We start from the raw sequence: 25,149 nt of genomic DNA on the forward strand, positions 1-25,149 counted from the left end.
GAGAGCCAGAAAGAGATGGGGAGAGAAAGAGGGGCCATGGAAAAGAACAGGGGAGAGCCAGGGACATGGAAAAGAGCAGGGGAGAGCTAGAGAGAAGATGCTGGATGGAAGGGGGTACAGAGAGAGAGAGAGATGAGTGGAAAGAGGGGACATGGGTAGGAGAGAGAGAAGCTGTTGGGGAGAAACTGGGGGAGACCCTAGCTGTCAGACTGAGAAAGGCTGGATGAAAGGAGGGAGAAAGGAAAAATGCTGGAAGGAGGGGTCAGAATGAGGGAAGACGCTGGTAGGGAGGGAAAGAGGAAAGACACTGGAAGGATAGGGAGAGAGAGGACATGCTGAATGGAAAAGGGTCGAGAAAGAGAACTGTCTAGAAGGAAGGGGAGATAGAGGGAGACAATGGACGGAAGGATTGGGAGAGGGTAATGGGTGGAAGGATGGAGAGAGAAAGAGGGATGACACTGGCTGGAAGGGTAGGAGAGAAAGAGGGAAGGTGCTGGACATGGGTGGATGGAGGGGAAGGCAGGTGGGAGAGGAGGGTTGCTGGACATGGATGGAGGGGAGGGAAGACAGGAAGGAGATGCACATGGATGAAGGGGAGAAATTCTGAACATGGATGGAGGGGAAGGAAGACAGAGGAAGGCAATGCAGATGGATGGAGGGGAAGGGAGAGAGAAGAAATGATCGACATGGATGGAGGGGAGGTAAGAGAGAGGAAGCAGATGAGATGAGGGAAAAGGGAGAAAACCTGCACATGGATGGAGAAAATAGGCAGAAGCTGGATCCACTGGACAATCAAGTCTGCAGAGGACCCAGCTTTTACTTACCAATGTAAGGCAAGAAAGGAGGAAAGTAAAGAAATAAATGGAAAGGAAGACCTGGAAATGGAATTAAGAGGACAGATAGCAGCAGAATCAGGTACTGGGCCAGCATGATCAGAAAAACAAAGTCACCAGACAACAAAGGTAGAAAAAATCATTTTATTTTCATTATAGTGTTTGGAATATGTGCACTTTGATAATCAGGTTCTCAACGTTAAAAGTTTATATTTATTTATGGCATTTTATACTAGACCGGGGGGGGGGGCACCAACTGATAGTCTGCAGGGGGGCACCAGAGACCCTAGGCACGGCCCTGATAATGCACAAATCTGCTAGTTAGATTTAGGCCAGGGTCAGTCATTTGTGTAGCCACAGTTAAGTGATCAAATTTAGCTGGTTACCACTTGGAATAACAAAATAATGAAATAAAAATATAGATTTAAAAAACACTAATATATCATGGCAAAACCAGTTATAATTGAAAACCTGGCCCCTGACTTGGCCCATTTCTGTCCAGTGTGCATGGTGATTTTGTGAAGATAGATTTTAGGCATACTAGAATGGTGGGGGGGGGGGGGGGGGGGGGGGAAGAATTTTTAACTGGTTGGATTTATGTGGTTAAAAGCTGATTTAAGCAACATAAGTCCTTTCAATACCAACCACAAAAGGACTTACTCATAAAGGATTTTTGCTGTTCTATTTCTATACAAGAAAAAAAAAATCTTTATTGTATGCACATACTATGGGTTTTGAAAAAAAACTAGTTTTTGGAGGTTTGGAAGTCACATGTGTTCCTTTATAGACCTGTGACAGAACAGTAGTGTATAGTGGAGAAGAATTTATATTTTAAAAGTCATAAATAAAATAGGCAACTTTCCCAAGGATCATTTTGAGGTGCATGGGAAAGAGAGTTGTCATAAAAGGCTGTATTTAAACTAAAGGAGACTAATTACTTTTGCAGGTAAAATTAAGGTATTGTTCCTCCTCCATTTCCCACCCCCTACTACTTGATCCTGCAGCATCCTACCCTTTCTACTCCTGCATGCCCCCCCACATGCTACTACTTATCATTTCTATAGTGCAACTAGAAATACGCAGCGCTGTACACTTGAACATGAAGAGACAGTCCCTGCTCGAAAGAGCTTACAATCTAATCAGGACAGACAAACAGGACAAATAAAGAATAAGGGAATTACTAAGGTGGGAACGATAAAACATACATGGGTACTATACAAGCAAATAGGGGTTAGGCGTTAAAAGCAGCATCAAAAAGGTGGGCTTTTAACCTAGATTTGAAGACGGCCAGAGATGGAGCTTGATGTACCAGTTCAGGAAGTCTATTTCAGGTATATGGTATAGCAAGATAAAAGGAATGGAGTCTGGAGTTGGCAGTGGAGGAGAAGGGTACAGATAAGAGAGATCTACCCAGTGAACGGAGTTCCTGGGGAGGAATGTAGAGAGGGATCACAGTGGAGAGGTTACTGAGGAGCTGCACAATGAATGCACATGTAAGTTGATAAGAGCAGTTTGAACTGTATGCGGAAATGGATAGGGAGCCAATGAAGTGACTTGAGGAGAGGGCTAATATGAGCATAACGACGCTGGCAGAATATAAGTCGTGCAGCAGAATTCTGAACAGATTGAAGGGGAGAGAGATGGCTTAGTGGGAGACCTGTGAGAAGCAAGGTGCAATAGTCTAAGCGAGAGGTGATAAGAGTGTGGATAAGGGTTTTGATAGTGTTGCTCAGAAAGGAAAGGACGAATTTTGGTGATATTATAAAGAAACAACAGGTTTTAGCAGTCTGTTGGATATATGCAGAGAAAGAGAGAAAACATGCTCACACACTACCCTTTACTCCCATCCTTCCTACATTAGGCACATCAGTTTTTCAATTTTGGCATTTTACAGTCAAATATGGTCCCCAGGAAAGAAAAGAAAACGTACTTATTTCCGAGTTTCAGCTTTAATTCTATATTAATCCAACTGCAGCATAAACGTTTACTACATCCACTGAATTTCATTAAAGAAGGCAACACACCAGTGAAGTCTCAGCACAAAGGAGTATAGGGAAAACAAATAATTCTATATTTTAAAGCTTGGATGAGCAGCTGCTAGTCAGATCATGCTACAATCTAGCATTCTTAAAGATTTCTGGTGGAAATAGTTCATAGCTTTAAACCTGGGACTCCATAAATCTTACTTTCCTCCCTTGACATTTGTACATAAGTCATGGGTTTCAACAGTGGAAGATTCAGACTCAAAGATGCTCTCAGATTTCAAAGCCACAGACTTGAATTGGATTCTGAGATAAAAGTCTGTATGATCTGGTGCATGAAAAGCTACAGAAAAAAAATGAGGATTTATGGCAATGTAACACTCATCCAGAAAACAAGAAACAGAAAAACAAGGCTTCAATGAATTGATGTGCAGTTTTTCCATCAAAATAATTAACTTTTTGAAATCATTTGATTCAGTTAGTGTTACTCAGTTTCGTACACATTCTCACTATCACATTTGTAGCACAAGTGACAGAAGAAGCTATTAGAAAAGGACTGAGGTATTTATCAAAAGCTAGAAGAGTAGAGTAGAGTAGACTACAAAATAAATAAATAGCAAATGTTATAATCAGCTAAACAGCAAATAAAAGATAATTCTCCACTAAGGCTTCCCCATTGTTATTTCAAGCAAATGCTCTTCTCCAAGGGATGTGGACCAACAGAAGGCTACAGTTCTACAGCGTACCTACTTCAGTGTCAGCTAGGAGTGGAGATGTCCTGCGAGTCCTTCGTTCATTTATGTGAAAAGCCCATCTAATAGGAAGCTACACTTGATCTCGTAAAGACAAACTAAGATGGTGTCACTGACTCCAAGATAATGGAGATTTTAGGGTAGAGTATTCAGACTTGAACTGAGCCCCTGAATTTTGGTCCCAGATTTCAGAAGGATTGAATTCAAGATGTTAACTAATATCAGGAATTAAACATCCAAACAAGGTCAGCTTAACCAGTAGGCAGCTGCATTCAAAACAAAACAAGTAGTCCTGTCAGTCACCCTAACACAATTAACCATCAATGCATATGTTGCCGATGATACCAAGATTTGTAACAGAGTGGACACCCCGGAGGAAGTGGAAAACATGAAAAAGAATCTGCAGAAGCTAGAAGAATGGTCTAATGTTTGGCAATTAAAATGCAAAGAAATGCAAAGTGATGCACTTAGGGAGTAGAAATCCACAGGAGACGTATGTGTTAGGCAGTGAGAGTCTGATATGTATCCCTCCCTCTGAGTTTCAGGTTCCCCCCTCTCTCCCTCCTTCCCTCCGAGTTTCAGGTTCCTCCCTCCCTCCCAGTTCCAGGATCTCCCCCCTCGGAACGCGACGTCACACGCATGAGGGTGTTGTCGTCCCTCCCTTCCTCCCTCTCTCCCTTCCAGTTCCAGGCCCCCTACCTCCAAATTGTAAAAGCCATCTTCATTTACGAAGTCGGGTTTATGGAGGTCAGCAGCAGCGGTAACAGGCGTGCAGACTCGGGTGGGACCAGAGCTGAGAGAGAAGGGTCAAGCCTGCACGCCTGTAAACCCGACTTCGTAAGTGAAGTTGACTTTTAAAATTTGGAGGTAGGGGGCCTGGAACTAGGAGCTCTCAACCCACACACCAAGCCAGTCTGTGTTTCAAGGCACCCACAATGAACATTCATGAGGGAGATTTGCATGCACTGCCTCCATTATGTGCAAATGTATTTCATGGATATTCATTATAGATGGCCTGAAAGCGCAACTGGTTGCGTGTACACCATGGATTGGGTTGAGAACACCTAAATTAGAGTAATAGAGTGCCTGCCTCTTTCCCTATGTCCTTCCCTTTCTCTTTATTTTTGGGCAATTTTAATGTATCAATTCATTTATTCCTGGTAAAAAATGCAACACCTGTCAAGTAACAAATTTTTAAGATTTTTATTTCTTTATTCCTACTTTAACTTATATGCATTTGTATTATCCTTCACATTTTTTATTTGATTTTCAGGGAAATATTTTAAATTCAAAATGATTTTTTCACCAAACTTAAACTTGTATATTATAATGAGTAGCTTTAATTTTATCTCGGTGAAAGACATGACCCAACAGTTCACTGGCACGGAGATTTCTAAGTGCACACCAAAGCTCATGGGAATGTTGCTGAAATAACTTTGCACCATTCATGGAGCTTATATCTCAACACCATGATAAAGCATGTAACTGAGTCCAATAAACTTGACCCATTAACAGATGTTTTCCTTCACATAAATATATATCTGTATGTTTGACCAGTGGGTATTATGCTCTTGCTTTTGAGAACTCTTGAGACAGACAGCTAAGATGCTACAGTCTCTGTAGAAACCTTAACACTGTGCTTGTTCTAAAAGATCAAAAATGATCAATAAAGGCCTGAACTGTCTATATTTATAACATACAGAAAATAGAACTGGTCCTTGCAAGTGGTTTTCATTACAGAGTACCAAAGAAATGAATGTTCTGTTGTTCTTTCTGATTTTTTCAAATGGCTCAAAATAAGTTAGTGTTGTTTGAAGAAAAAAAATGATTTGATTAATGATCTCAAGAGGACAGTAATCTGTGTTAAGTCTGGAATGGTCATTTTGCAGCTATGAAACACATTTTAGCTGTTATTTTGATATTCTATCTGTGTTTTAAGATGCTCTACAGCAGTCTAGAGAAGAGCAAAACACTGTATCCAGGCCTGGGTTTACTCACTGATCTACTAGGCCTCTGCCCAGGCCATCAGAATTCTTGAGCTAGCAGGAAGGAAGGGATTGAAGATTCATAAGGATGGGGGGGGGGGGGGGGGGGGGGGAGGGGAGAGGGGAAGTCAGGTAGAAAACTGGATTGGAGGGTAAACAGTACAGATAGGCAGCAAAAACAAAATTGTGCCATCTTTTCCAGGGGTTTCTTTTTCATTCCAGAACAAATGTCATCAAGAGTGTGCACTCTTTGCAAACAATGAACTCTTTACAAGTACACTATCAGGCTTATTTTCGAAAGAGAAGGGCGCCCAACTTCCGACACAAATCGGGAGATGGGCGTCTTTCTCTCAGGGTCGCCCAAATCAGCATAATCGAAAGCCGATTTTGGGCATCCTCAACTGCTTCCCGTCGCAGGGACGACCAAAGTTCATGGGGGCGTGTCGGCACCATTGCAAAGGTGGGACTGGGGCATGATTAACAGATGGGCGTCCTTGGCTGATAATGGAAAAAAGAAGGGCGTCCCTGACAAGCACTTGGCCGACTTTACTTGGTCCATTTTTTCTTGCGACCAAGCCACGAAAAGGTGCCCGAACTGACCAGATGACCACCAGAGGGTAACGGGGATTACCTCCCCTTCCTCCCCCAGTGGTCACCAACTCCCCTCCCACCCTAAAAAAAAAACAACTTAAAAATTTTTTTTGCCAGCCTCTATGCCAGCCTCAAATGTCATACCCAGCTCCATCACAGCAGTATGCAGGTCCCTGGAGCAGTTTTAGTGGGTACAGGGCACTTCACCCAGGCGGACCCAGGCCCATCCCCCCCCCCACCTGTTACACCTATGGTGGTAAATGTGAGCCCTCCAAAACCCACCCAAAACTCACTGTACTCACATGTAGGTGCCCCCTTCACCCCTTAGGGCTATGGTAGTGGTGTACAGTTGTGGGTAGTGGGTTTTGGGGGGCTCAGCACCCAAGGTAAAGGAGCTATGCACCTGGGAGCAATTTGTGAAGTCCACTGCAGCTGGCATGTCAGGGGGACCAGTGCACTACAAATTCTGGCTCCTCCCATGACCAAAGGGCTTGGATTTGGTCATTTTTGAGATGGGCGTCCTCGGTTTCCATTATGGCCAAAAACCGGGGACGACCATCTCTAAGGTCGACCATCTGAACATTTAGGTCGACCATCTCTAAGGTCGACCTAAATGTTGAGATTTGGGTGTCCCCGACCGTATTATTGAAACAAAAGATGGACGCCCATCTTGTTTCGATTATACGGGTTTCCCTGCCCCTTCACAGGGCCGTCCTGCGAGGACGCCCTCATGAAAACTTGGGCGCCCCGTTCGATTATGCCCCTCCACAGGTTCCTAAATTAGAAACTTAACCCAAGGCAGCTACAATCAGGTGCTGAGCCCTCTTTGAATACTGGGCTCCCATTTGGTATTTTACATTTGGCAGGATGTGAGAGGGAAAAAAGCATAGTGAAAGTCTGACATAAAAATGAGTTGTATGCACTATTGGTAGAACTAATCATAGAATAACTATGGTTAGCTAACTTATTTTCAAACCAAACATACACCTACTTTTTCAACAACCTCTGGAATCATTGCTTTGCTTGCAGGCTGCACTGATGATGCAACAAATTGTAGCTCCAAGTTGTATCCTTCATTATCCGTTTTCTCATTTCTAAATAAAGCAAATAAAACACATAGATTATTAGCACCATCAGTGGCAGTTTCAAAGCTCGATCCAAACATTCAAGTAAGACTTGTTACCACAAGAAATCATGAGGTACAGGGATTTATAAATGAAGGGGTCTATTTACTAAGGTGTGCTGAAAAATAGGCTGCGCTAGTGTAGGTGCGTGTTTTGGGGTATGCAGATCCATTTTTCAGAGGGCCTGTAAAAAATGGACGTGTGGCAAAATAAAAATTGGCACGTGTCCATTATGGATCTGAGACCTTACCACCAGCCATTGACTTAGCAGTAAGGTCTCTCATGTTAACTGTGTGCTAATCGCCTACACATGTCGTTGGAGTTACCGCCCGATTTTCACCGCGCACCAGAAAATAAAATATATTTTCTGGCACGCTTATTGGATAAGCATGAAAAATGAAATTACCGCACGGGCCATGCGGTAACTCCAAAGTGGCACAGGTTGGATGCACGTAGGCACCTACGCGGCCTAGTAAAAGGGTCCCTAAAATTAGAAGAATCTAGAAAAAGAATTCAATAATATTACTAATAACATTTAGGGATGGGCAGCCAGAGAATTTTATGTTCGTTTTGTTTTTCATTCCAGAACGAATGTTGTGACTTACAGACCAACAACACTCACAATGCCTGTGTATAGGGCATTTGACTCAATCCCCAAAGCATCCAAAGTGGCATCCATTATTAATTACAATTTTCTGTCACCAGTGTCAGGGTACACTATGGCAGCCATAGGAAGCTGCTGTGGTTCTGTTAGCTTTCAGTAGAGCCACCCTATGGTAAAACTATTGTGCTATACATAACTTTACCCTTCAACAGAGTTATCATGTTGACTATTAAGAAGCTGAGAATGCCTTTGGGCAGCCAGTAACTCTTTCTATTATCTTACATTTATTTATTTGGTGCATTTGCATCCCACCTTTTCCCAACTTTTTGCAGGCTCAATGTGGCTTACATTATGCCGTAATGGCGATCGCCATTTCTGGAATGAGAAATACAAAGTGGTATTGCATTAAAGTTCATAAATGATAGAGTAAATTATAGAGTAAGTTAGATAATCAGTTCATTTCCGGCGTGAGAAATAAGGTGGTAGTGCGTTAACGTTCATGGAGTTGCCTACAAGCTTTTTGGTGCCATTTGCACAAGTCACAGAGGTTTACAGTGGCTAAGACAGTATTTATAGCTTCAGAAAGGGTATATCCTATTAGATTAACGATTACTTTGTTTGAGAAGGCGACAAAGACAGCTAACGGAATAAGTCAGAGAGCATGGCCTAGCAGTAATACAGCCAAGATCTTGGCTTCTTGATTCATGGGAGGCTCACTGAGAAACCAGCTTAGTGTAGATGTAGGACATAGAAGGTGAAACGCCATCAGGGAAAAGGCAGAAGTTTATAGCAAAAGCTCAGCCTTCTCATTGGAAAATGGACTAAATAAGGGCCTGGTTTTCTAAGGGGTCAATTTAAAAAAAAAAAAAGTCGAGTATCCAACTTTGCTTGTCAGATTTTGGCTGGCTAAGTTAAACACATTTTCAACTGAACGCAGACACCTAGATTTATGGATAAAAATGAGTTTAAATCTAGCTGCACAAAATATGGCTGGATAAATTTAGGCCACTGGATCTTGAGCAACTAACCTTAGCTTGCTAGCACTTAAATGAGTGGTAAAACAGCTGAGTCCTCTCAAAAAACTTACAAGCTTGCAATTCCACAAACATGATTTTATCAAATAAACTCATTTTAAACTTTGCCACCATATTCCCTCACCACCACCTCCCCATCTGCTCTTAAAATAAAGATCTCTGAGAATACCTAAAATCCCTCCCACTTTTAAGCTGACAGATGGTCATAGTTTTATCTCCTACTGGTCCAGTGGTGCTTTGACATTAGCAATTCTGAATGTCAAATTAGTAAAAGATTAATACTGTGTCCTTTTGCCAGCTTGGAACTGGCAGTTTTGTGGGCATCCTAGAGGTGGAAAGGTATTTGGAGGCTGTCAACTCTAATTTTTCTTTTCTTGAGTAGGAGAAGGGATTGTGACAAAGTTCAGCGGTCTTTTTTTAGTAAGATCAGTTGGATGGATCACTGACTCCAGGAGTAGGGATTACTTGGCTAGATTTAAACCGGGTATGTCTGTGCCTAGGTTTGGCCAGCCAAGCTAAGTGGCTATCATTGAAAATCGGCACTAGCCACTTCATTTTTTTTTCTCCCAACTGCCCAGATTTTGAGCAGCTAAATTTAGCCACCAAATGAAACCAGTAGAAATTAGGTGAGTAGATTTAGCATCTCAGAGCCGATATATTTCTGTTAGGCAATCGGAAACTTCTGAAAGTGTCTCTTTAGGCTTTTTCTCTCATTCTGCATCTACGGAAAAAGAGATTAATGAGTCAAGCTAAAGAAGAAAGTGACAGGAAGTCATTTTCCATTACAGAAGTTCCACACTCTGTTCCTCCAGAAATGCTGCACTAAAGCATCACTGTTCTGTACAAAAAAGTTATGAATGAGAATGACATGCAGTACTGGGCCACATATGGTACGGTAAGTAAGAGGTCTGATGAGAACAGATTACTTTTGGACACTACAGAACCCCTAAACTGGATTTGAAATGAGGTTCTAGAGATATACAACGCCGTACTTCAACTCAGAGAGGCCTGAAGCGTGCATGGCAGCAGAAGTCATCATTAAGTGTTGGCTTATTCTCGGATTTGACAATGCTATTTAGGATTCACTGAAAATACAGTGCATTAGTAATTTATTCATGCTGCAAGCCTGCAAGGTGCTAATTGATAAACTTGCAATGCTATCTATCCAGCAACAGTTTTACCAATTTAGTTTGTCCTGGGAATCCACTGAACTAACCAATTCTGCTAAACTTGCAGGATTAGGTTTTCAAAGGAATTCTCTGCAGGGTGTTTACCCCTGCAGAAGGGTCCATTGAAAACTGCCTGCTTCCTTCCATGGGAAAATGATCCATGCTGTACAGTGAGAGAAAGTGGAGAATTTTATTCAGCAGTATATATAACAATATCTATCTATATATACATCCTAAACAGCAAAAAGCAACTACTGACTAAAGTAAAAATGAATTTTTTTAATCTATGGAAATTAAAGAGGAATGCAAAAAAGAAACAAATAAAAGACATTTGAAAAGTGGGGAAAATAAATCCAGTTGCATGGACAATATTTGAAAAATAAAGAAGGAATTGCAGACTACAATGTGACGTGGAAATGGATGCAGAATAGATGTCTAAAAAAAGAAACAGAAGCTGTAATTGTGCTGTTGAAGAGCAAGCAATTTAAAGAAATGCCAAGAAGTCCAAAATAAAAAATAAATTAGCAATGACAGTAAATGTAGACTGTGTAAAGAAAAAGAGGAAACTGTAGATCACATTATCAATGGCTACAGTGAAATTGCCCAAACTGAATATAGGAAACTTCACAACAGTCACCAAAATTATTGGAAACATGAAATTAAGAATAAAGTCATAGAGAATGAAAATGCAAATGTATTGTGGGATATGTCAGATATAACAGTGATAGAACCAAAATACTTAAGGTTTGTGAAGTGTCAATATCAGACGACAGTTGGGTTAAAGAAAAAAAATATAGAAAAGATCACAAGGTACAGGGATTTACAAATTAACCCCCTGCGTGGCAATGCTGACACAGCCCATTCAAAGTAAATGGGCTGTGTCAGCATTTTCATACCGGCAGCCACTAGAGCAGCTTTGTAAAATGGGGCCTAAAATTGGAAGAATCTGGAAAACGAAATCAATAGTGGTACCAATAACAATTAGTGATGGGCAGTCAGAAAATTTTATGTTCATTTTTTTTCCAGAACGAATGTCGTTACGAGTGCATACTCTTATTAACAAAGTGTGCACCATTCCCCTCACTCTATAACTTTGCAGCCATAAGTTCCATTGGAAGGCTTAAATTATAGAAGACCAGCATTTATGCAGGTAAGTGCTAGATGCATGCTCAGCACTATTCTATAAGGGGTCCTTTTACCAAGCTGCGGTAAAATGGGGCCTGCCCTAGCATTAGCGTGTGTTTTTGACGCACGCTGAGGCCCTCTTTGAACATATTGCACGCTCTTTAAGAAGTGTGTGTACTATTATTGGCAAATTACGTTTTGTCACAAATGTAGAGCAGAGAAGGAGTAGGGAAGATAGGGAGACGTATGGATGATAAAACTTTATTGGATAACATCAAAAATGACTCATTGAGCCATTTTTGATGTTATCCAATAAAGTTTTTTATCATCCATACGTGTCCCTCACTGATTGGAAAGAGCCTATCTTCCCTACTCCTTCTCTGCTCTCATTGGACTGGGGTTTTTTTTCGTGGGGATCAAGTGCACATCCACCCTTGTGTGGCCTTTCTCCATTTTGTCACAAATGACAGCCCATCTAGGGTTACCATATGGCTCCAGAAAAAGGAGGACGGATTGAGCCAGCCGGGTTTTACTTCCATTGCTTTCAGCAATGGAAGTAAAACCCGGCTGGCTCAATTACTTCCATTGAAAGCAATGGAAGTAAAACCCGGCTGGCTCAATCCGTCCTCCTTTTTCTGGAGCCATATGGTAACCCTGAGCCCACCCCTATTAATAATTGGAACTTTTGGAACCATACCACAAAGAACTTAGACTTACTTAACCTGGATGGACTACCACCTTATCAGCTACAAAAATAAGGTTTATTCAGTACTGCTGATACCTCTACAATTCTTAGGTTCTTGGATAGGACTTGAATTCATGAGATATACAACCAGTCAAAAGACTGATGGTTTTTCAACCTTTGATGATCTATCCAAATAAGCCAGTACTTGATGGAAGTCTATTTTGCTTCTATTGGATTCAGAACTGGGCTTTGACTGGGCCACTCATGGACATAGGAGCCAACTCTGTGAGTGCTGTGGGTGCTTGAGCACCCTCAATGTTGAGGAAATTCCTTGTATGTGTCCAAGGAAGGGTTATTTCCATAGGCTTTAGCACCCCCAATAAATTTGAAAAGTTGGCTCCTATGCTCATGGACATTCCCTTTTTTTTTTCTTACTGAGCCTCTCCATTGTTCCTTTGGCTTTGTGCTTGAGACCTTTATTCTGCTGAAAGATGAATCTTTCTTGATATTCTGCTGTAGAAATGGGAATGAAACAGGTTTTCCTCCAAGATCTGCATCATTCATTTTTTCCTTAATCTTTCCAAGTCTCCCTGATCTCACTGCTGCAAAGCATCCCCACAGCATAATGCCGTCACCATGATTTTTTAACTATAGGGATGTTTTAGCACAGTGGTGGTTGTTAAAATACCACACACATATTCTTTAGCACTGAGACCAACTTTGACTTCATAAGACCACAAAACCTTCTTCCACGTGGCTGTAGTGTACTCTTAAGTCTTTTTTTAAATATTCTATGCAGCCTATCATACGGCTTTTCTAATCAGTGGTTACCTTCTTGCCACCCTCCCATACAAGCTATATTTGTGGAATAATGTTGAAGTTGTTTAATAGTCAACAGGTTTTAGATTTCAGTCACAGATCTCTGAAGTTCTTTTAAAGTGACCTCTCTTGACAGTTTTCTTAATCCATGGCTAGCACCACATTTGGCATGTTTAGACCTTTGCTTCAGATCCATGTCATACAGCAGAAACCAGACTGATTCTTCTTGCAGTAGTATTTTAACCAGCTCTGCTACTGTGACAGGACATAGATGGGCTTCTTTTAACTTATTACAAGCTTTGTTAAGGCAATTTTTGGAAACCAAGATAATATGGGGAGCTTATTTGATTTCACTATGGCAAGGAGTGTGAAGACCTATGCAATCAAGGCTTTTTATTTCTTATTCTTAATTAGTTGTTGGCTATTTCTATAATTGTTCTTTCATGTTGAAAGAGTAGAGTATTTTGTGTAGATCAGTCAAAAACTCCTACTTCAATGCGTTTTGAACTATATTTTTTAGGAAGCAGAATGTGAAAAATGACAAGGGTGAGAAAACTTTACAAAGCACCATAAGAAAGGGTTATAAAACAGGAGACAACTCCTGGGTAGCTGCGACTCACACCTACAGTGAAGTTCCAAATGGTGGAAGCTGATCTTCTCTACTCTACCAAAATAGTATTATTTTGAACTTCAGCATTGTCCAATAAAGGAAAATGGAACTTTGAGAGGAAATCTATTGTTCTGAACTTGTATAGAATCACATCTAATATAATAATTTGCATCTCCGATGTTCTGAAGCTGACTCCGTGGCAGTGTGGCAGTGAAGCCTTGTAGTGTTCGTAGGGTTCGTAATTGCCCCGCCCTTGAGAGAACTCTGTATAGTTGCCAGGGAAAGAAACGTGACGTCAGAAGGAGAAGGGACCAACCACAGGCCTCGCACTCGCTCTCAGTGCCCCGCCCTCGGAGGGAAGGGAAGGCTGCATATAATATTCACCCACTGGAAGTTCGTTCCCTCCCTCCGAGTTCCAGGGTCGTCGTCCGTCCCCCCTCCCTCCCAGTTCCAGCGTCCCCCCTCCCTCCCTCCCTCCCTCCCAATTCCAGGGTCCCCCCTCCCAGTTCCAGGGTTGTCATCCCTCCCTCCTTCCCTTCCAGTTCCTGGCCCCCTCCCTCCGAATTTCAAAAGTCATCCTGACATACCTCACACGTTAAAAAGCGTGCAGGCTCGGCACTTACTTCAGTTTTCCCTTCTCTGTCTCTCAGCTCTGGTCCCGCCCTTGCAGAAACAGGAAATGAGGGTGGGACCAGAGCTGAGAGACAGAGAAGGGAAAACTGAAGTAAGTGCCGAGCCTGCACGCTTTTTACCGCTGCTGCCGGCCGCCGTAACCCCGAAGAGGTAAGTCAGGATGACTTTTAAAATTCAGAGGGAGAAGGCCTGGAACTGGAAGGGAGGGAGGGAGGGAGGGACGACGACCCTGGAACTCGGAGGGAGGGAAGATGACCCTGGAACTAGGAAGAAGGGAGGGGGGACCCTGGAACTGGGAAGAAGGGAGGGAGGGAGGGAGGACCTGGAACTGGGAGGGAGGGGGGCCCTGGAACTGGGAGGGAGGGAGGGAGAGAGAGAGGGGGACCCTGGAATTGGGAGGGAGGGGGGACGCTGGAATTTCCCTTAAAAACATTAATGGCAGAAGGTGATTACCTTGCTAGCGCCCGTTTCATTTCAATGAGAAACGGTCTTTTTTTTACTAGTCTTCTATAAAAACCACTTACCAAATCCACAACTACTATCTTATGTCCTTACTTTTCCAAGGGGGTCTTTTACTAAAGCTTAGCTTGAGTTATCTGCAGCAGGGCCCGTGTTGTTCCTATGGGCCCTGCAGCAGATAACTCAAGCTAAGCTTTAGTAAAAGAGCCCCTAAATCAGTTCCCTCTTTTTTGTTTCTTCTCTTGGATATATTTTTGTAAGACTTGTTTCCTTGAGTTAGGCTTCTCACCACTGCAGTCCATCTCTCATATTAGTTTTGCCTTATCTCTTTTAGGTTAAAGTCAGTTTCATTTGTGTAAGCACTGTTTAAGCTTATTCTAGGCTCACATAGATCAATTAGCACTTTACCAGACCCAATGCTTTTTTTTTCTAGGAAAGAAGCAGCCAGTACTCATGTGCAGCCAACTTTTGGGGGTAGGGTATCAATCTATGGTTCCACCTCTACAGCAGCCACACCCTTGTCAACAGCCCTGCGACATGTAAAAAGACAGCATTCTAAATATTACACTAGTTCCTAGAATACCAACACATCTCTTTTTGGGAAAAGAGAACAAACTGGATTTTCTACACAGAAACTAACTAAGAGAAGAATACCTCACCTCAGTCATCTACACACATAAGATGGATATTACATGGCCTTAAAACACCAATATACACTGGAAGTTAAATCACAAGAAGTTCCATTTGTTGCTATGGCCTGGCAAGGACCACAGCTGGGATCAAATAAATGTTACAAAAAGCAAATCTACATAAAGGATCTGGGTCATCCAGGGACAGACTGAGCCAGTGCTGTTTTTACCCTCACTGGGGGGGCCCTTTTAGTAAAGGTTTGCCATGTGGCAACCTGGAGCTACCGCCATCCCAACGCGTCCTCCGGCGGTACTTCCGCCTCCAGTATGCACCATTTCCGGTGCTACGGAAAATAATTCTGTATTTTCTAGCATGGCGCTAAACTGGTGGTAATCAGGCAGTCCCGCACGCTGCCCAGTTACTGCTGGGTTACCACAGAAGCCCTTACTAATGGATGGCGGTAAGTGCTCCCCCCACGTGGACACGGTAGAATAATCTTACCACATGGCCATGTCTTTTTTAGGATCTTTTTATCCGCTGTGGTAAAAAGGGCCATGGCATGCGGCAAAAACAGCCCCCGCCGCTACCGCAGGGCCCTTTTTACCACAGCTTGGTAAAAGGACTCCCGAATGCAGTGGGAGCAAACCAGCTCGGATTGCTCCTGATGACATAAAGCTGACTGGTAGATCATAAGCTTTTCAGATTCAAATATAGGAGCAGTTACAGTTGAAAACAAGCAAATGGTTAAGGGCTGTAGTGTTGCTTATTCCAAACACTGTCCAGAAGCACAACATGTGTTTGTAGCCTATCAAGCAGAAATTGGTTAAGTGCCATCTTAAAAACAAAAATTCTCTATATTGTGTATATGCAGCACAGAATACTTGTACCTGAGAGTCACAGATTCAAGGCTGGCTTGTGCATGAATGGAAATAAAAAAAACAGACTGGGAGGCTTTGAGTGAGAAATCTAATGAGATGAATAGACTCTTATTGAAGGCAAGAAAAAAGGTGCTGGTACTCCATATGGGTATGTACTGGATGAAAGAAGCCCTCACCACACCAAACCCATTTCATCGTGCAACATTTCTAAGTGTCTAATTTTATTTCTCTGCTCATCAATAATTTCCCTTTACCACATTCTCTGGCAACGAATTCCAGAGTTTAATTACACGTTGAGTGAAGAAAAATTTTCTCCAATTCATTTTAAATTTACTACATTGTAGCTTCATTGCATGCCCCCTAGTCCTAGTATTTTTGGAAAGCGTAAACAGACGCTTCACATCTACCCGTTCAACTCCACTCATTATTTTATAGACCTCTATCATATCTCCCCTCAGCCGCCTTTTCTCCAAGCTGAAGAGCCCTAGCCACTTTAGCCATTCCTCATAGGGAAGTCATCCCATCCTCTTTATCATTTTCGTCGCCCTTCTATGCACCTTTTCTAATTCCACTATATCTTTTTTGAGATGCAGCGACCAGAATTGAACACAATATTTGAGGTGAGGTCGCACCATGGAGTGATACAAAGGCATTATAACATCCTCATTTTTGTTTTCCATTCCTTTCCTAATAATAGCTAACATTCTATTTGCTTTCTTAGCTGCAGCAGCACACTGAGCAGAAGGTTTCAACGTATCATCAATGACAACACCTAGATCCCTTTCTTGGTCCGTTACTCCTAACGTGGAACCTTGCATGACGCAGCTATAATTCAGGTTCCTCTTTCCCACATGCATCACTTTGCACTTATATCAAATTGTATTTGTTTCCATACCGGACTTGGCGATCGCCTTTACGGTATTATGTAAGCCACATTGAGCCAGCAAATAGGTGGGAAAACGTGGGATACAAATGTAACAAATAAATAAATAAATATAATTTTTGTACAACATTGTTATGTTATATTGCTATTGCAGTCAGTGTTTTCTTAAAGGTGAAAGACCTTATTACAAATATCAATATAGATAAAAATATGATTGCTGCTGGCTGAATACTGACCAGAATATAATTAAAACTAGAAATCAGAACACATCATAGTAAGCCCCTCTCATGAAAATATCTAGCTATTTTTCACCAAGTCATTGTCTCTCTCATCTAATTTTAATCAGCTTTTACTGAACTCAATCACCTCTCCTTTTCTTTCTTTCTTGTTTCTTTTAAAGCTTATTAAGTTTTTGGAACCCACATATAACAGGTTACCACATAGTTCAGCTGGGTAAAATCACTTTACAAGTTGAAATGGTAAACTGCTTTTCTGAAGTCTTTTGCCTGCAGTCACTACTTTGCCATTTAAGTCATTCTTTCCACAGTATTGGAGTTTTAACCTCAAGGTCCCCTAAGGCCAGCCCTACTTTTTAGTGACATGCCCTTATCAACCTTATCATTTATTCACATTTTCTAGACTGTCTTATCCGAATACACATCAAAGCGATTTACAGGCTAAAATCAAGAAAAGGAAAGGTACTCCAAAACAGGAATCCCACTGTTTCTTCTGCAGCTGAAACTAGGTGAGGGAAAAGAAACTAAGGATAGGGAGTTACATGAGACATTGCGACTGGGTGAAGGCTAGGGGGGGGGGGGTTATATGAACAACAGCGAGACTGGGGAAAAGCTGGGAAGGGGACGATGCACTGTCATATTTTGCCACTATTTGAGAAAACATGCAGCAAAATATGATGGTACATGTTTTGGCCCTCCGAATGTTAATCGTATAAAATGTAGCTCCCGATAGGAAAAGTTGGACAAGCCTGTACTAGAGGCTCAGTAATCCATCTAATGTAATCATATCATCCAAGCTGAGAGGAAAGAGATACACAATATCACAGAGAAACTTTGACACATCAAAATAAGGAGCAAGGAGAGGTATTTTATCATCTCTGCTGTTACTAAACATATGAAAGATGCTGGAGTAAGGAGGAGAGAAGTTATACTAAGGAGACCTTTCCATGTTTTTTTAAATGAAGGGTTATGAGCAATGTTGTAACCTATTTACCCTAATCCTATGGACAATTTGCCTTTTACTTTTTATTATTTTTATACTGTACATACTTGTTAAATAATGGAGAATTCATGAAAGGGATTTTTTGTAATCTTAAAGCCAGCACGGTCTCCAGTGATCCTTTTGGCCTAATATTGATTTTCTGTACATAACTCTTTTGCTATTTTACTACAGTGGACTTGCTAATTGGAGGAGAACCCTTAATAGTCTGTGTACCATGAATTAAAGTTGAGAGAGGAAAGCAGTACATTTGGTCATAGATGCTACAAATTGATTATGTACCTGTCTCAAGGGTGATGCTCAGCCTCAACCAACTAAGAGGTTTGCTACATATATTAATCTTTTTCTCTGTACAGCTGATCTGTGATCACTCTTATACTTTGACCTTTTGCCAAAATGGCCTTCAATATTTACCATCTGTCTTTCTTTCATGGGGATTGACTTTATCTATAAATGTTTATAAGCACACAATTACATCCTTCAGTTTCTTGTTTGGAGGTACTGCAAGTTCTGTGTTCTCCTTCAATTTTTAAAGCCGTGGCATCTCTTTAAATGCAGAATCTAGTGAAAGATCTTTGAGCAGTATGCACAACTTAAAAGAGTATTTGTCTGGTTCAAACACTACTACAATCCCCTGGTTATTTCTTCTTGACCAGCTTTCTAGGTCATCTACTTTCAGCTGCAGCTCTTCTCTCATATTTTCCAATTCATTTAGTTTTTCTTGTCAGGCTAATAGAGTTTCTGACTGCTCATCAGTTTTCAATTCAGTGTCCTCAATCCTGCCATACTTCCAGCAACAGTATTTAAAATGTCACTTCTAAGTGAGGAGAAAACTGCTTTAATTTCTTTTTTGCCATGTTTTCAAATCACCTCTGGTTATTTATTTAATTACAAATTTATTACTTGCCCTATCACTGTGTTTAAAGGTTACGTACAACAAACATTTACAATAATAAAATTAGACAATATTAAATAAAGTCTGAACAACTTAATCTCATACACAGGACAAAAAATATAGCAGAAAGAGGTTATTTCACCTCTAACAGACACTGCAGGTCATGAGTTAGCTGAGTCATGGGTTGGTACTAACAGGCTGTAATTCCCCTAAAAATGGACTAAGTTGGTCTGGCAGGTGGTTAAGCACCATTCACTTTTCTTTGTTCATGTGCTTATTTACAATATAAAATATTTAAAGAATCACTTTATTCAAACAGAGGTCACACCCAATTCATCATCCTCCATATACTATTTTATTTATTTATTTTATTTATTAGGATTTATTTACCACCTTTTTGAAGGAGCTCACTCAGGCGGTGTACTACTACTACTACTACTACTTAACATTTCTAAAGCGCTACTAGGGTTACGCAGCACTGTACAGTTTAACAAAGGAGGACAGTCCCTGCTCAAAGGAGCTTACATCTAATTGACAAAATGTGCAGACAATCAAATTGGGGCAGACTAGATTTCCTGAATAGAGGTATAATGGTTAGGTGCCGAAGGCGACATTGAAGAGGTGGGCTTTGAGCAAGGATTTGAAGATGGGCAGGGAGGGGGCTTGACGCATGGGCTCAGGAAGTTTATTCCACGCATAGGGAGAGGCGAGGCAGAAAGGGTGGAGCCTGGAATTGGCGGTGGTGGAGAAGGGTACAGAGAGGAGGGAATTGTCCTGTGAGCAGAGGTTGTGGGTAGGAGCGTAAGGGGAGATAAGGGTAGAGAAGTAATGAGGGGCTGCAGATTGAGTGCATTTGTAGGTTAGTAGGAGAAGCTTGAACTGTATGCGGTACCTGATCGGAAGCCAGTGAAGTGAATTGAGGAGAGGGGTGATATGAGCATATCGGTCCAGGTGGAAGATAAGACATGTAGCAGAGTTCTGAATGGATTGAAGGGGGGATAGATGGCTAAGTGGGAGGCCAGTGAGGAGTAAGTTGCAGTAGTCAAGGCGAGAGGTAATGAGAGAGTGGACAAGAGTTCGGGTGGTGTGCTCAGAGAGAAAAGGGCGAATTTTGCTGATGTTATAGAGAAAGAAGCGACAGGTCTTGGCTATCTGCTGGTTATGCGCAGAGAAGGAGAGGGAGGAGTCGAAGATGATTCCGAGGTTGAGGGCAGATGAGACGGGGAGGATGAGGGTGCCATCGACTGAGATAGAGAGTGGAGGGAGAGGAGAAGTGGGTTTGGGTGGAAAGACAATAAGCTCTGTCTTGGCCATGTTCAGTTTCAGGTGGCGGTTGGACATCCAGGCAGCAATGTCGGATAAGCAGGCCGATACTTTGGCCTGGGTTTCCACCGTGATTTCTGGTGTGGAGAGATAAAGCTGGGTGTCGTCAGCATAGAGATGATATTGGAAACCATGAGATAAGATCAGCGAGCCCAGGGAAGAGGTGTAGATTGAAAAAAGAAAGGGTCCAAGGACAGATCCCTGAGGAACTCCAACAGAGAGTGGGATGGGGGTGGAGGAAGATCCATGAGAATGTACTCTGAAGGTACGGTGAGAGAGATAAGAGGAGAACCAGGAGAGGACAGAGCCCTGGAACCCAAATGAGGACAGTGCGGCAAGAAGTAAATTATGATTGACAGTGTCAAAAGCGGCGGGTAGGTCAAGGAGGATGAGGATGGAGTAGTGACCTTTGGATTTGGCAAGGAACAGGTCATTACAGACTTTAGTGAGTGCCGTTTCTGTCAAGTGTAGAGGGCGAAAACCGGATTGAAGCAGATCGAGGATGGCATGAGAGGAGAGAAAATCAAGGCAGCGGCTGTGAACGGCGCGTTCAAGTATCTTGGAGAGGAAGGGTAGGAGGGAGATGGGGCGTGTAATGTTGTTTAAAATAACTAATGCTGATGTTCACTTCCTAGCTCTTTATTGGGGATGTGTTACGTAAGAATTAATTAACTGTTTTAATTTTCCTTTTCACGTCTTATCTACTACTTACAAACTTCCTTTCCTGCCTCTTAAGGATTTATAGTTTTAAGATATATTATTGTATAGAGTTTCAGAATTTTTGGTTCTCAGACCTCAAATGGCACAGTTAAATTTCATGTCCGGATTCCATAATACTACAGAGCCTGCTTTATAATCTATGCAATAGGGTTTAGAGATTAACCCTTGCATAACATAACTAACTGGTAAATCGGAACTAAAAGAAATTCAGGTTGCTATTATTTCAGAGCTATGTTCAGATAAGACTAGCTACAATTGCCAATTTCCTTTTTATTGAGACCCGTACCTATGAAAAGCAGATAAAGTAATAACCTTCTTTTCCTCCTTTTCCTGTCCTGAAGTATTAATTCTATGAAGACTAATTACACCAGCATGAAGTTTTAATATAAAAATTTAAACTTACAGTTTTTGTCTGATGTATAGACCTATTTTCAGTCACCATTATATCCAATGCTTGCAGTGAGCAGTAAGCTCAAATTAGACACAGGAAACACCGTTATTTCGTGATTTCCTTAAGACCGAATAACAGAGATTAACCCTTGTAGTTCTTATTTTCTCTAAAGTTCATCTTTACAAATGCTTTGAACTCAGTATATGATACAAGAATTCATTACGTGTTTCAGATTTTTAATAACTAGATGGGTTTTTCTATGATTCTGTGTTATCCTTCCTACTCTTTGTTTAGAATTCAATTTACAATGTAAGCTTACAAGCTGTTCCAATATCATATGAACATATCCTACTGGTCAATTTATGCATTTATTGCATTAATAAAAATTGTTATTATATCCTTGCATTTTTGAATTTCACTAAAATGTTTTAAGGAATGCTCCAACTTGTCTCCTGCTTATAAAGCGGCTCCTCCTCTGTATTTAAAATATACTTTAAATTGTAAATTGATTCCTGGGAATATATAAGCTTATTTTTAGCTATCCCTCTGAATGTGAATCTTGATATGCTGTCACGATTTAGGGCCCAAATTGTGAAAGCATAGAAAGGATCATTTTCGAATCTGATATAATTTTCATTTTCCAAATTGGCTCAACCCTTGGTGAATGTTAGTCATCGCAGGTGAAGATTCCATACCTACTGGCGATAGATTGCAACGCATTGCCTGTGCCTTTTGACTATTTTTGTGCACCATAATCCTGACCCTCCATACATCCATAACTTGAACAATCAACATCATCTCTATATCTTAATTTTTGTTGTTTTTTGTACTCTTTTCTTTTGTTCCATATACTTAACCATTATTATTTGATCATGTCTTCGTAATAATTACCAATCTGTCTTGCACACTATGCAAGCCAGAAGTGGGGATACATTCTGCAAATCCCAATTCCTTCTACTGATTCCTTGCCCAAGTTGCTGTGAAAATCCAGCCCTGTTAGATCTTCCAGATCTCCGTCCAGATTCTTCAACGTTTCCACCGCCTCAACCATGATCGATGAAAGAGAATTCAGAACTGATACTTAATTTGAGATTTACTGTTGCTGTTTATGGACATTATAGATTCATATTTTGTTTTATTTTCAGTTTAGCAGTAATCCTGTCTAGATATTGAAAAGGTTTTATTTTTATTTCCCTATTATTTCCTTTATTGTTCTAATTGCTTTTCTAACAGTTTTCCCGTTATTTCTGTTTATGTAATTGAAATTGAAGTTGATATTGCTCAGATACAAGGGTAACATCAAACCCTAATACTGGCTATGATATCATAATGTAGGTGTAAACCCTGTTAGTATCAACCAGTTATGCAATTGTTTAACTTTGGTGTAGGCTTACTTAAGCTGCATGTCTTTCTGTAGGTTTGATTAAGCTCCAAGGGGGGGTAACGGATATATAAAATGCTTCCCATACTTCCAGATTATTATGCATATGTCAAGTTCCATGCATGACCTTTGTTAAATATAAATTTTCCTAGGATTGACCCTTTTTGCTGTATAAGACAACCTCATACCTGTTTAAGGATTCTGAATACCTACAACCTAAAACAGTCTGCAGTCTGAGTGCTAACCATGTATTTGTTGAGCCCATAACAATGCTTGATCGAAACCACTGTTCCTTCTCAAGACCACTGAGATAGATACATTAGATTATCTCCCCATGCACTATGCAACAGATACAATAGAAGCAATAGAAAGACCTGAAAGTATTTATTAGCATGATCCACCTGAAATTGCTATTACCCATATACCTATACTTCATGAGATTCTGTAGATGAACTCATGGATTTGTCCCATTCATAAAACCTCTCTCACTACAGGTTTGAGTAAGTCTCAAGAGAGATGACATCAGGATTAAGCCCAAGGGATTGGGTAATATAAAGGGAATTCCATATGCCCATTAATATATCACCTGAGAATGAAGTTTCCTATCTTGCACCATACCTTCTAGCAATTTGTAAGACCAAAACTCCCCCTCTCGTTTGATAGCTTGCCACCTTCTGGAATGGATGATGACAAGCTTGACGAGCTTTGTGTCACCCCTCCTCAGAGGGGGTGACAAGTGGGGAATGTATAATTATGGTACAGCCAGAGACCCCCCCACTGGAATGGTGGAGGGCCCAGTCATAGAGCTCAGGCCATTACAGACCTTGCCCGAGTCAGAAATCTGATGGCTGACATAACTGGGAGCTTCCTGGAAAAGTATGGCCTAGTTTGTAGCCCAGATTGAGGCCTAAAAGTTAAGTCAATAGATATGGAAACAAAATGGAGGATTTCAACACAAAATGGAAGCCCATATCTGTTACAAAGTGGAATTTTCTCTAATGTAAGTTAGAAAAACAAGTTGAGAAATAAGTGAGTCATAGCAGGTGCAAAGAAAATAGGGAACTAGCTGTTCCAGAGAGGAGGGAGACTTCCTGTGAGCAGGATTGTGGTCAGCTGGTGTGAGAAAGGAAAGGCGTAGCAAGATAGAAGCTACTCATTAGCATGAGCCAATCAGTGACAACCATGACATTAGCATAGATCCAATCAGGTATATCTACTGTCATATTACCCATATCCTGAGGGCACCTATAAAAATCAGGGTATTTCCTGGTTTAAGTTAGAGAGAGAATAGGGTTGCCACTCTCTCTCCAAGGGAAACCAATGTGTCCAGCAGAATTAACAAATTACCTAATTGCTTTCCCTTGTAAAACCTCTAATTGGTAAAATAAATTATAAAAGATTAGCAAATAATTAACACCTGTTTGCAACTTATTATATTCCTATAATTAATTGATTGTACATCACTGATTTGACTTGTACCTTGGCAAATAAACTCCTCATTCCAAATGATGATTCGTGGGCTTCACTTAATAAATCAAAGGCTGTAAGTATAAATGCATTGTATAACCTGTAGCCTAAATCCAGTTTGTCATAAGGCTGGTATCTTTTCCTTAGACCTAACGTCTCCCTTAGAGGCAATAACTCCTTGATTACCCCGGTACTAGTGTTATTTAGAGATGGAGTCAGATTGAGGTCACTCTAGCCTTCTTGGGGGGGCTTGGGACCCCTGAATTCTCAACAGGCGGTAGTTGGAGGGACAGGTAGGGTCTAGTAATGGTTTTTTAAGGAGTGGTGTGACTACAGCATGCTTGAAGGTGTCAGGGACAGTTGCAGTGGAGAGAGAGAGGTTGAGGATATGACAGTAAGAATAGATCAAACATGAGCAATAGGAAATTACAGTAGTTAAGATATTCAAAAACAATACAAAGTATGGCATGGTATACTAGCAATGCCAACACAATACGTAATAGAACATTATAATTGGTAGTGAAGGGTAAGGCAAAGTTGTCACATATACCGTATTTTTCGGACTATAAGACGCACCGGACCATAAGACGCACCTAGGTTTTAGAGGAGGGAAATAGGAAAAAAATTTTTTTCCTTTTTCCCTCCTCTAAAACCTAGGTGCTCCAGTGCGTCTTGTCCGAATCCCTCCCTCCGAGTTCGGGATCGCCCTCCCCCCGGCCCTGTCACCACTTCTCCCTACTCATGTGATCTTCCCTGGTGGTCTAGTGACATTGGGGCAGGAAAGAGCCCCCTCTTTCCTGCCCAGCGCGCTGCTCTCCATCCTCCTGTATGCATTGCTGCCTGACGGTCTCGGCGAGATTCAAAATGGCCGCCGAGAATTGAAGTCTCGGCAGCCATTTTGAATCTCGCCGAGACCGTCAGACTGCATACAGGAGGATGG

General features: G+C 41.4%; 1 protein-coding gene across 1 annotated transcript in view; it reads right to left on the bottom strand.

The window, feature by feature from the left end:
* RFTN1 (raftlin, lipid raft linker 1) overlaps positions 1-25,149 on the bottom strand; it is a 319,836-nt gene that overhangs the window by 122,379 nt on the left and 172,308 nt on the right. The window contains 1 exon segment of the mRNA XM_030202597.1: positions 7,135-7,237. Coding sequence (XP_030058457.1) covers positions 7,135-7,237 — 103 coding nt within the window.

This window comes from Microcaecilia unicolor, chromosome 1, assembly GCF_901765095.1.
Source record: "Microcaecilia unicolor chromosome 1, aMicUni1.1, whole genome shotgun sequence".
Classification (NCBI taxonomy): Eukaryota; Metazoa; Chordata; class Amphibia; order Gymnophiona; family Siphonopidae; genus Microcaecilia; species Microcaecilia unicolor.